The sequence below is a fragment of the Heterodontus francisci genome, chromosome 5, assembly GCF_036365525.1.
Source record: "Heterodontus francisci isolate sHetFra1 chromosome 5, sHetFra1.hap1, whole genome shotgun sequence".
NCBI classification, from domain to species: domain Eukaryota; kingdom Metazoa; phylum Chordata; class Chondrichthyes; order Heterodontiformes; family Heterodontidae; genus Heterodontus; species Heterodontus francisci.
In genome coordinates, this window is record NC_090375.1 from 39,315,905 (window position 1) to 39,329,270 (window position 13,366).

The 13,366-nt window shown below is 44.4% G+C and overlaps 1 protein-coding gene across 11 annotated transcripts in view; it reads left to right on the forward strand.

The window, feature by feature from the left end:
- adgrb1a (adhesion G protein-coupled receptor B1a) overlaps positions 1–13,366 on the forward strand; it is a 684,782-nt gene that overhangs the window by 550,996 nt on the left and 120,420 nt on the right. For all 11 annotated transcript variants that reach the window (XM_068031354.1, XM_068031357.1, XM_068031358.1 and 8 more), the window contains one exon: positions 9,217–9,286. In XM_068031354.1, the coding sequence (XP_067887455.1) occupies positions 9,217–9,286 (70 nt within the window). The remainder of the gene's footprint in view (positions 1–9,216; positions 9,287–13,366) is intronic.

Sequence of the window (13,366 nt, forward strand, 5' to 3'; positions counted from 1 at the left end):
ATAATGAACAGCTGCCATCCAAAAGCAAAAACAAGAGAAAAACAAGATTAAGACCAAAACATGCAAGAAAAAGGAAACAAAATGAAGACCAGAGATTATGGTCGGAAATTGTTGAACTCAATCTTGAGTCCAGAAGGCTGCAAAATGTCTAATCGAAAGATGAGATGCTGTTCCTCAAGCTTTTGTTGAGCTACATTGGAGCACTGCAGGAGGCTGAGGACAGAGATGTCAGCGTGAGAGCAAGGTGGAGAATTAAAATGATAGGCGACTAGAAGCTTGGGGTCATGCTTATGGACTGAATGGAGGTATTCCGCAAAGTGGTCACCCAATCTGTGTTTGGTCACCTCAGTATAGAGCAGACCACATTGCAAGCAACAAATACAGTAGACCAAATTGAAAGAAGTATATGTAAGTTGCTTTTTCACCTGGAAGGAGTATTTTGGGGCCTTGGACCATGAGGAGAGGGGAGGTAAAAGGGAAGATGTCTCGTCTCCTGTGCTTGCATGGAAAGGTGTCGTGGGAAGGGGCGCGTATGTTCGTTGTGATAGAGGAGTGGACCAGGGTGTTGCGGAGGGAACGGTCCCTTCGGAATGCTGAGAGGGGAAGGAGGGCAAGATGTGTTAGGTGGTGGCATCACGCTGGAAGTGGCAGAAATGGTGGAGGATGATCCGTTGAATACGGAGGCTGGTGGAGTGGAAGGTGAGGACAAGGGGAGCCCTGTGGTGGTCCTGGAAAGGAGAGGAAGGGGTGAGAACAGAAGTGTGGGAAATGGATGAGACACGATCGAGGGCCCTGTCAACCACAGTGGGAGGGGAAATCCTTGGTTGAGGAAAATGGAAGACATATCGGAAGCGCAGGTGTGGAAGGTTGCAGCATCAGAACGGCTGTGACAGAGACAGAGAAACTGGGAAAATGGAATGGAGTCCTTACAGGAAGCAGAGTGTAAGGAAGTGTAGTCGCGGTAGCTGTGGGAGTTAGTGTACTTATAATGAATATTTGTTGATAGCCTGAGAACCAAAAGCAAAACTGGTGGTCTGTTGTGACCGTGAGAAAAAGAACTGATTTCATAACACACTCTATTAGCTTTTGTCATGCTAAGGATTCCTTATTCCAGGCTGCAAATGCTTAAATTTTAAATGGCTGACACAAACATGCGCTTGTGGCTTCAGAACTATTAGTTCAATAACACACTGAAATTATGGAAGCACTTATGCAGCATAACACAGCTGCTCATTTTTACTTTAGAGCAGATTGAGAGCACCACCTACAAATTATCCAGTATGTTGGCTAAGTCCATACCTGGGCTATGTTTCCCAACAGGGATCCGGAGAGAAAGGGAGAAATGTGGGAAAAATAAATAAATTCAATACTATTGCCAATTTCTCTCACTCACTTGGACTTAGTCCAAATTCTGAGTCCATTCTTTTACAACTCCTAATGACACATGAACTTGTGCCAAAATTAGAATAGAAATGAACATAATCAAGTCTCTGAAGTAAATGAACAAGTGCTTAAGAAAACATCGAGCAATGAAAGAGTATTCATCCCACTGAGCATGTCCCATCTATACTCTGTGTATAGTCTCCTCTTTTAGGATTCTGCCCGTTAGCTTCTCAAGAAATATGTTTGAGAAATGTATTTTTACCTTTCTTATCCTGCCACCCTCCCCATGGCAACCAAGCAAGATTTGAGAATAGCTTGTGACAGGCTTTTCTCCAATGCTTAATCTCATGTACACAGTTGGAAGACAGTTTCCATAAGCAAGCTGAATCTCTGAAGAACTGAAACTTGCATCTTTCTGATTGATGGCTATTGAAAGGTGAGCCTAAAATTAACTATTAACTGCTCGTCATGGTATATCACTCACTGGAGATAATCTTGGATGACGAGCACTTTCTGTCTCACTTACAATAATGGAAAATAAAATCATCAGATTAATGCATACAGTTAAAGCTACTTGGTCAAACCAATATAACAATACACTGAAGTAACATAATACTCAAACTTGCACAGTATATGAACAAAAGAGATCATCCATAGGAAATAGGAACAGGAGTAGGCCTTTCGTGCCCTCGAGCCTGCTCTGCCATTCAACTTGAACAAAGAACAAAGAAAATTACAGCACAGGAACAGGCCCTTCGGCCCTCCAAGCCTGCGCCGATCCAGATCCTCTGTCTAAACATGTCGCCTATTTTCTAAGGGTCTGTATCTCTTTTCTTCCTGCCCATTCATGTATCTGTCTAGATACATCTTAAAAGACGCCATCGTGCCCGCATCTACCACCTCCGCTGGCAACGCGTTCCAGGCACCCACCACCCTCTGCGTAAAGAACTTTCCACGCATATCCCCCCTAAACTTTTCCCCTTTCACTTTGAACTCGTGTCCTCTAGTAATTGAATCCCCCACTCTGGGAAAAAGCCTCTTGCTATCCACCCTGTCTATACCTCTCATGATTTTGTACACCTCAATCAGGTCCCCCCTCAACCTCCGTCTTTCTAATGAAAATAATCCTAATCTACTCAACCTCTCTTCATAGCTAGCGCCCTCCATACCAGGCAACATCCTGGTGAACCTCCTCTGCACCCTCTCCAAAGCATCCACATCCTTTTGGTAATGTGGCGACCAGAACTGCACGCAGTATTCCAAATGTGGCCAAACCAAAGTCCTATACAACTGTAACATGACCTGCCAACTCTTGTACTCAATACCCCGTCCGATGAAGGAAAGCATGCCGTATGCCTTCTTGACCACTCTATTTACCTGCGTTGCCACCTTCAGGGAACAGTGGACCTGAACACCCAAATCTCTCTGGACATCAATTTTCCCCAGGACTTTTCCATTTACTGTATAGTTCACTCTTGAATTGGATCTTCCAAAATGCATCACCTCGCATTTGCCCTGATTGAACTCCATCTGCCATTTCTCTGCCCAACTCTCCAATCTATCTATATTCTGCTGTATTCTCTGACAGTCCCCTTCACTATCTGCTACTCCACCAATCTTAGTGTCGTCTGCAAACTTGCTAATCAGTCCACCTATACTTTCCTCCAAATCATTAATGTATATCACAAACAACAGTGGTCCCAGCACGGATCCCTGTGGAACACCACTGGTCACACGTCTCCATTTTGAGAAACTCCCTTCTACTGCTACTCTCTGTCTCCTGTTGCCCAGCCAGTTCTTTATCCATCTAGCGAGTACACCTTGGACCCCATGCGCCTTCACTTTCTCCATCAGCCTGCCATGGGGAACCTTATCAAACGCCTTACTGAAGTCCATGTATATGACATCGACAGCCCTTCCCTCATCAATCAACTTTGTCACTTCCTCAAAGAATTCTATTAAGTTGGTAAGACATGACCTTCCCTGCACAAAACCATGTTGCCTATCACTGATAAGCCCATTTTCTTCCAAATGGGAATAGATCCTATCCCTCAGTATCTTCTCCAGCAGCTTCCCTACCACTGACGTCAGGCTCACCGGTCTATAATTACCTGGATTATCCCTGCTACCCTTCTTAAACAAGGGGACAACATTAGCAATTCTCCAGTCCTCCGGGACCTCACCCGTGTTTAAGGATGCTGCAAAGATATCTGTTAAGGCCCCAGGGTCTTGATCATGGCTGATCTTCTACCTCAACACCATTTCCCCGCAGTATCCACATATACTTCGATATCTTTAATATCAAGAAATCTATTGATCTCTTCTTGAATATACTCGGCGACTGAGCATCCATAGCCCTCTAGGGTAGAGATTTCCAAAGATTCACCACCATGTGGTGAAGAAATTCCTCCTAAATGGCCTACCTCTTATTCTGAGACTATGTCCCTGGTTCTAGATACCCAGCCAGGGGAAACATCCTGCATATAACCTGTTGAGCCCTGCAAGGATTTTGTATGCTTCAATAAGATCACCTCTCATTCTTCTAAACTCGAGAGAATACAGGCCCAATCTCCTCAATCTCTCCTCATAGGACAAGCCCGCCGTCCCAGGGATCAGTCTGGTGAACCTTTGTTGCACTCCCTTTATGGAAAGTATATCCTTCCTTAAGTACGGAGTTCTAAACTGCACAAAATACTCCAGGTGCGGTCTCACCAAGGCTGTATATATTTGCAGCAAAACTTCATTACTCCTGCACTGAAATTCTCTTGCAATAAAGGCCTACATGCCATTTGCGTTCCTAACTGCTTGCTGCACCTGCAAGTTAGCATTCAGTGACTTATGAATAAGGACATCCAGGTCCCTTTGCACATCAACACTTCCCAATCTCTCACCATTTAAGAAATTCTCTGCATTTCTGTTTTTCCTACCAAAGTGGATAACTTCACATTTTTCTACATTATATTCCATCTGCCAAATTTTTGCCCACTCGCTTAGCCTCTCCAAATCTCCCCGAAGCCTCTTTGCATCCTCCTCACAATTCACATTCCCACCTAGTTTTGTGTCATCAGCAAACTTGGAAATATTGCATTTGGTATCCACATCCAAATCTGGGCATATATTATGAATAACTGGGGCCCAAGCGCTGATCCTTGTGATACACCACTCGTCACAGCCTGCCAACCTGAGTTTATTCCTACTCTCTGTTTTCTGTCCGTTAACCAATTCTCAGTCCATGCCATTACATTACCCCAGTCCCATGTGCTCTAGTTTTGTTTACTAACCTCCAGTGTGGGACCCTATCAAAAGCCTTCTGAAAATCCAAATACACCACATCCACTGGTCTCCCCATGTCTATTCTGCTCGTTACATTCTCAAGAAACTCCCAACGTGCTTTTCAAACATGATTTCCCGTTCATAAATCCGTGTTGATTCTGCCCAATCATACCATTATTTTCCAAGTGTCCATTGATCACATCCTTTACAATAGATTCTAGCACTTTCCCTATGACTGATATCAGGCTAATAGGTCTGTAGTTCCCCGTTGTCTCTCTCCCTCCTTCCTTAAATAGTGGGGTTACATTTGCTACCTATCAATCTGCAGGAAGCATTCCAGAATTTATCGAATTATAAAAGATGATCACCAATGCATCCACTATCTCTACAGCCACCTCTTTCAACACTCTGAGGTGTAGATCATCAGGTCCAGGGGATTTATCAACATTCAAAGAACAAAGAACAGTACAGCACAGGAACAGGCCATTCGGCCGTCCAAGCCTGCGCCAATCTTGATGCCTGCCTAAACTAAAACCTTCTGCACTTCCGGGGATCATATCCCTCTATTCCCATCCTATTCATGTATTTGTCAAGATGCCTCTTAAACGTCGCTATCGTACCTGCTTCCACCACCTCCCCCGGCAGCAGGTTCCAAGCACTCACCACCCTCTGTGTAAAGAACTTGCCTCGCACATCCCCTCTAAACTTTGCCCCTCGCACCTTAAACCTATGTCCCCTAGTAACTGACTCTTCCACCCTGGGAAAAAGCTTCTGACTATCCACTCTGTCCATGCCGCTCATAACTTTGTAAACCTCTATCATGTCGCCCCTCCACCTCCGTCGTTCCAGTGAAAACAATCCGAGATTATCCAACCTCTCCTCAAAGCTAATGCCCTCCAGACCAGGCAACATCCTGGTAAACCTCGTCTGTACCCTCTCCAAAGCCACCACGTTCTTCTGGTAGTGTAGCGACCAGAATGGCACGCAATATTCTAAGTGTGGCCTAACTAAGGTTCTGTACAGCTGCAGCATGACTTGCCAATTTTTATACTCTTTGCCCCGACCGATGAAGGCAAGCATGCCGTATGCCTTCTTGACTACCTTATCCACCTGCGTTGCCTCTTTCAGTGACCTGTGGATCTCTACGTCCAGATCTCTCTGCCTGTCAATACTCCTAAGGGTTCTGCCACTTACTGTATACTTCCCATCTGCATTAGACCTTCCAAAATGCATTACCTCACATTTGACCGGATTAAACTCCATCTGCCATTTCTCCGCCCAACTCTCCAACCAATCTATATCCTGCTGTATCCTCTGACAATGCTCATCACTATCCGCAACTCCACCAACCTTTGTGTCGTCCGCAAACTTACTAATCAGACCAGCTACATTTTCCTCCAAATCATTTATATATACTACAAAGAGCAAAGGTCTCAGCACTGATCCCTGCGGAACACCACTAGTCATATCCCTCCATTCAGAAAAGCACCCTTCCACTGCTACCCTCTGTCTTCTGTGACCGAGCCAGTTCTGTATCCATCTTGCCAGCTCACCTCTGATCCCATGTGACTTCACCTTTTGTACCAGTCTGCCATGAGGGACCTTGACAAAGGCTTTACTGAAGTCCATATAGATAACATCCACTGCCCTTCCTCAATCAATCATCTTTGTCACTTCCTCAAAAAACTCAATCAAGTTAGTGAGACACGACCTCCCCTTCACAAAACCATGCTGCCTCTCGCTAATAAGTTCGTTTGTTTCCAAATGGGAGTAAATCCTGTCCCGAAGAATCCTCTCTAATAGTTTCCCTACCACTGATGTAAGGCTCACTGGCCTATAATTTCCTGGATTATCCTTGCTCCCGTTCTTAAACAAAGGAACAACATTGGCTATTCTCCAGTCCTCTGGGACCTCACCTGTAGCCAATGAGGATGCAAAGATTTCTGTCAAGGCCCCAGCAATTTCTTCCCTTGCCTCCCTCAGTATTCTGGGGTAGATCCCATCAGGCCCTGGGGACTTATCTACTTTAATGCTTTGCAAGACACCCAACACCTCCTCCTTTTTGATAATGAGATGACTGAGACTATCGACACTCCCTTCGCTAGGCTCATCATCCACCAAGTCCTTCTCTTTGGTGAATACTGATGCAAAGTTCTCATTTAGTACCTCGCCCATTTCCTCTGGCTCTACACATAGATTCCCTTCTCTGTCCTTGAGTGGGCCAACCCTTTCCCTAGTTACCCTCTTGCTCTTTATATACGTATAAAAAGCCTTGGGTTTTTGCTTAATCCTGTTTGCCAATGACTTTTCATGACCCCTTTTAGCCTTCCTGACTTTTTACTTAAGTTCCTTCCTACTGACTTTATATTCCTCAAGGGATTTGTCTGTTCCTAGCCTTCCAGCCCTTACGAATACTTCCTTTTTCTTTTTGACGAGGCTCACAATATCCCTCGTTATCCAAGGTTCCCGAAACTTGCCAAACTTATCCTTCTTCCTCACCGGAACCTGCTGGTCCTGGATTCTAATCAACTGACATTTGAAAGACTCCCACATATCAGATGTTGATTTACCCTCAAACAGCCGCCCCCAATCTAAATTCTTCAGTTCCTGCCTAATATTGTTATAATTAGCCTTCCCCCAATTTAGCACCTTCACCCGAGGACTACTCTTATCCTTATCCACAAGTACCTTAAAACTTATGGAATTATGGTCACTGTTCCCAAAATGCTCCCCTACTGAAACTTCGACCACCTGGCCGGGCTCATTCCCCAATACCAGGTCCAGTACGGCCCCTTCCCTAGTTGGACTATCTACGTATTGTTTCAAGAAGCCCTCCTGGATGCTCCTAACAAATTCTGCCCCATCCAAGCTCCTAGCACTAAGTGAGTCCCAGTCAATATTGGGGAAGTTAAAATCACCCCCCACCACAACCCTGTTACCTTTACATCTTTCCAAAATCTGTCTACATATCTGCTCCTCTACCTCCCGCTGGCTGTTGGAAGGCCTGTAGAAAACCCCCAACATCGTGACTGCACCCTTCCTATTCCTGAGCGCTACCCATTTTGCCTCGCTGCACGACCTCTCCGAGGTGTCCTCCCGCAGTACAGCTGTGATATTCTCCTTAACAAGTAATGCAACTCCCCCATCCCTTTTACATCCCCCTCTATCCCACCTGAAGCTTCTAAATCCTGGAACATTTAGCTGCCAATCTTGTCCTTTAGTCAGTCCCATTAATTTCTCCAGTACTACTTTTTTACAAATTTTCTTTTACTTTTTTACTTCCAGTTCCTCATTCTCACTAGTCCCTTGGTTCTCTAGTATTCCTGGGAGGTTTTTTGTATCTTCCTCTGTGAAGCCAGACACAAAGTTTTTTTTAAATTCTTTCACAGGATATGGGCGTCACTGGCTAGGCCAGCATTTATTGCCGATACCTAATTGTCCTTGACAAGGTGGTTGTGAGCTGCCTTCCTGAACCGCTGCAGTCGTTGGGGTGTAGGTACACCCACAGTGCTGTCAGGAAGGGAGTTCCAGGATTTTGACCCAGCAACAGTGAAGGAACGGCGATATAGTTCCAAGTCAGGATGGTGTGTGACTTGGAAGGGAACTTGCAGGTGGTGGTGTTCCCATGCATTTGCTGCCCTTGTCCTTCTAGGTGGTAGAGGTCGCAGGTTTGGAAGGTGCTGTTGAAGGGGCCTTGGTAAGTTTCTTGGTGAGTATATTTGTTTTAGTTTCTCTGCCATTTCCTTCTTCCCCCTGATAAATTCTCCTGTCTTTGCCTTCAGTGGGCCCACGTTTGTCTTTGCTAATCTTTTCTAAATCCATAAAATTCTTTACAATGGCATCTGAGTGATGATCGGGCAGGTAGGGGCAGCAACATTGGGCGTTGAGGATAGGCATGGAAGGGCAGAGCATTGGGAATCAGGTGAGTGGATGAAACGCAGAGCATTATCTACATTCGGATGAATTATTGAATGTGCAGAAAGCCAATCAGAAGCTCTTGTTTGCATTTGTAATTTAATACCTACAAAAGTGAGTTAACCAATCAGGCAACTTAGGCAGCTTTACCTGTCACTTGTGCTCTGGTCATGGACATTTCTTATTGTCTCGTTCACAGAAGGAATAGAGATGTTGGATGCCTTGAAATTGACCTCACTACTTTCAGGCAGTCTCAGAAGCTAGTGAAGCAACTTTGAGTTTGAATAGCCAGTCATGTTAAAAAGCTTGAAAACATAAATGAATTGTGTAAAATACTTCTCTGTCACAATGCAAAAATACTCACTGTTATAGAATGTTGTAACCCTTTTGGATTTCTTTTACAAAGAGCCAGCACATATAATGGGCCAAATAGCCTTCTTCTGTGCTGTAAATATTTATGGCTTATTGAAATAATTTTGGAGCAGTAATGATGATACAGCAGAGCTCATAGTATCATGCATATTGCTATCTAATATGGGTCTGAACAAAAATGATGAAAATAGAATTGTTCTGACCACATAAGTGATTTATTTTTGAAAAACACAGAGCATTAATATAGATGTACCCATTTTGCCTTTATTTTAGGACTTCCAGCTCTTGTTGTCGCCACATCTGTTGGATTCACCAAATCGAAGGGATATGGAACAGTAAACTAGTAAGTAGGCCATAGCACTCCTTAATGGTTTGTTTAATAAATGTATGATTATCATTTTACTGAAGTTTTCATGACAAAATGATTCATGGCAGTCTTTCAGTTCACTGGTCGTCTTACCTGTTGTGAGTAATTGATGCAGACTGTTCCTACCTCTCATTATGTGCAGATCGCATCCTTTTCTTAATCTTTCAATCCTTCAGCTTCAGCTTGCAGTGTACTCCAGAGAGAAAATAATGCAAAATCAAATTTCAGTGACTTTTTTTCTTTAGCTTTTTCCCAGTGACCTCTCATGGTTTATTACTTCATGTATGTATGGCCATGCACTGTTTGTTCTATTGCAGTTTTTAAACTAAAAATCATTTTAATAATACAATATTTCCAACACCATTATCTGTCAGGGCTTTTCGTTGAAAAATATTGTATTTTACAGGTCTCTGACATGTTTTGTATATATTGTTTCTGGGAGATCGGTAGCTGGGAGGAAATTACATGGCACACATTCAGACAAGAGTTTCCATATAAAAACATAAAGTGCTGGAAATACTCAGCAGGTTTGGCAGCATCTGTAGAGAGAGAAACAGAGTTAACAGCCGGGATTTTATCTGGACGATGGGGGTCTCGGCCACTGGCTGAAGCACCAATGAGAGCCCGACGTCGCCGCCTCTGGGGAAGGCCCTACGCATTACATGCCAATTAGGCACTTCAGCGGACAACAGCAGGCCTTCCCCAGGATTAAGGACCTCGGCGACAGAAGTCCCACCTGCTGAGAGCTGTCGGCCAATCAGAGGCCGGCAGCTCTTTAACAGAGCAGCCTCACTGCGGAGGTGGTGGCTGCTGTCGGTACTGGACTCAACGGAGGTGCTGGACCCAGGCTGCAGTTAAGTCTCAGTGGGTGGGGTTTTGTGGGGTGGGCAGGGTTGCAGAGGCAGGGGGGTTTACGGGATCGGTAGCACTGGCAGGGGTGTGGCTTTCAGTGGAACATCACTCCTTTCCCGATGCCGGGACCCTTAATCAGGCAGGCCCGCCTGTCGCTGGGCTCATACAGGTGACGGGGGGGATGAGGCCCTTAATTTGGCATTCATTTCCCACTTAAGGGCCTCAGTTGGTGGTGGGGCGGGAAGGCCGTCCACAGGCCTTCCCACTCCAGACTTAATTTGGGTGGAGGCGGGATTCCCCCACCCCGCCACCATCTTGCTTGTTTATATGCTCTCCCCGCCTCCACAGTTGGTCTTGGGCGTGACTTCCACCTAATTGGGCCCCAGCGAAGCAAGGAGGGATCGGTTCAGGGTTCGGGGTAGTGTTATGCGTTGGGGACGTTTGGGGCTTTGGGTGCGGCCCTCCATTGGGCACAGGGTGCCTGATCAGGAGGGCCCAGGCACGCGCCCCCCCCCCACCCCCGAGGCTGCCAGAAAGCCACCTAGATTATCAGGCTGCTTTTCTCAGGCCTCAGCTGCCCGCCAGTCAACCATAAAATTCCTGTGGCGGTGGGTGGAGGCCCTTAAGTGGATGTTAATTGGTCACTTAAGGCTTTGATTGGCCTAGGGCAGGCAGGCTGTTTCTTGCCATCACCACTCCGTGTAAATTGGCAGGGCCCCTACCCGCACCACCGCCACCAGCTCGCTCTTTTGGGTGGCTTAAAATTCCAACCAATTACTTTGTGATGTTGATTGAGGGATAAATGTTACAGGGCACCAGTGATAACTCCCCTGCTATTCTTCAAAAGAGTGTCATGGGATCTTTTACATCCACCTAAGAGGGCAGATAAAGCCTTGTTTTAACTTCTCATCTGAAAGGCAGCAGCTCTGACAATACAGCACTCCCTTCGTACTTACCTGGAGTGTCAGCCTGGATGTTTGTGCTCAGGGGCTAAAGTGGAACTTGAACACACAACCTTCTGACTCAGAAGTGAGAAGATTACCCACTGAGCCACAATTGACACCAAGTGTAGCAGGTGTGCTGAGTAGAGGAGATGTGTTTAATGAGGAGAAAAATATTATGAGATGAAGGCACCTGACAGGAAAAGCCTCTTACTATAATATTACACAAGTATGTTTCTCACCAGAAATGTGTCAGTTATAATACTCTATTTAAATCAGATTGACTGCGTACTATGTAATCAGTTAGAATGAAGAGTGTAAGTGGGGCTGTTGAAGTAGTGGTATGGGGACATACCAATGTGATCAACAGGGTCCCAACCAGGGACTCGTCAGTAGTTGTAACTAGGTGCAGAATTCATAAAGGCTAACTTTCATTGGCCTGATATTTTTGACTGACTTAATGTGAGTGAAAATGTTGGTGCAAATATGAAGTGAGAGACTGAGAAGAGACTTTTGGGGAATCTAGTTGAGAAACATTATCGTCAATGAAATTGCACATTAAATATTTACCAAATGATTGTATCCAGTATGGAGTAAGCGACTCCTTCTGAGAAATGTGAAGAGATGAAATGAGTGTTTAAAATATTGTGGCGGAGGATAAGAGGCTACATTTTACCCAGGCTTTGCTGCTGGTGCAGTGCCTTACTCATAAAAACATGAGGAAATAGAAGTTGGAATAGACCACATGGCCTCTCAAGCCTACCCCCCTTTCAATAAGATCATGGCTGAACTTCTACACTAACTGCACTTTCCCTTAGTGCCCAAAAATCTATTGATCTTAATCTTGAATATACTCAACAACTGACCATCCACAACTCTCTGGGGTAGAGAATTCCAAAGATTTACAATTCTTTAAGTGAAGAAATTTCTCCTCATCTCAGTCCTAAATGGCCGAACCCTTATCCTGAGACTATGATCCCGAGTTCTAGACTGTCCAGCCAGGGGAAACAGCCTCCAGCATGTGCTCTGTCAAGCCCTCTCAATGGAAGTTCGATTGGTGAATCAGGTGCCGAAGTCAGCTTGCTGCTTCGTGCTGCTCTGGATTTTCAGCTAACTGTGGAAAATTGGGAATGCTGATGTTTGTGCTGAATTCTATGATCAACACTCCCCTTGAATCAAGCTCCCACCAGGAAATTTGCCTTGCAAAATTTACCTTAAGAGAGTTAGCTTTAGTGACCTACTTTTTGAATTGTTGGTGTTGCCTTTAAAAAAATGAATTGCTATCAGGGTTCTCACTTAAGAATGAAAACTATTGTTCATAAACAGAGAAAAAGCTCCCTGTCTCTGGGGAGTCAGAATATCGGGTACACCAGCAGTAAAAATCAGGGGCAAATGACCAAAATCAAAAACGCTTTAGATTGCGATGTGTTATACAATCTATTGCGACTGTCATAGTCAAGGGCTACAAATAAACAATTGCGCAGTTCAGTCCCAACATTTGATGGCTAATTATTTTGAAATAAAACCTTTCATTTTTTGGTTAATTTCTGCCCTTTCTCGCATTGATAAAAAATACACTTTGCAATTTGATCCAACTGAAGAAAACGTCCATAAAAATGCTGAAATTCTGAAAATAATACCCAGAAAGTCTGCCACTATTAGAAAGCAAAAGAGACAGATTGACCTCTTACACATAATACTGAACCATTTGGCTCAATAATTGCTGCGGCAGACGAACGAACGATGCCTACTGTTAGTTAGGCTTACCCTTGCCCATTTAATGTGGGTGATATTTTGCGTGGTAAATTCCTGGAGGTGCGAGATGGAAATGGTACGGCATCTGGGACCAAGAGAACGGGGCAAGCAACTGTGTATCTCCTTAACCAATAACACTGAAGGATTGTGAAATTAACAGCACAAGATCTGAGCAGGAAGTGCAATTTAGAGTGGGTGAATTTAATGTAAAATCAGTTACAAAAAGAGAAATAAAGGATTGGATTAAGCGAAAGAAAAACAAGAGACAAAGAAAAAGTAAACAAAAAAATTTAATTAAAAAAATTTCCATCAACAAAAAAGATCTGAAGGAATGAGACTCTGCACTGTTAAAGTTAATTTTCAGTAGTAGAGAGATTAACTGCAGTAACTAACACTTACCACATTGTTGAAAGGTTACTTAGACTTGACTTTCTGTGGCTACTTAACGACCTTGCAATTATAGGAACTTCATGCTGTTCAATTCATTTGAATGGGGAGCCAGGCAGAG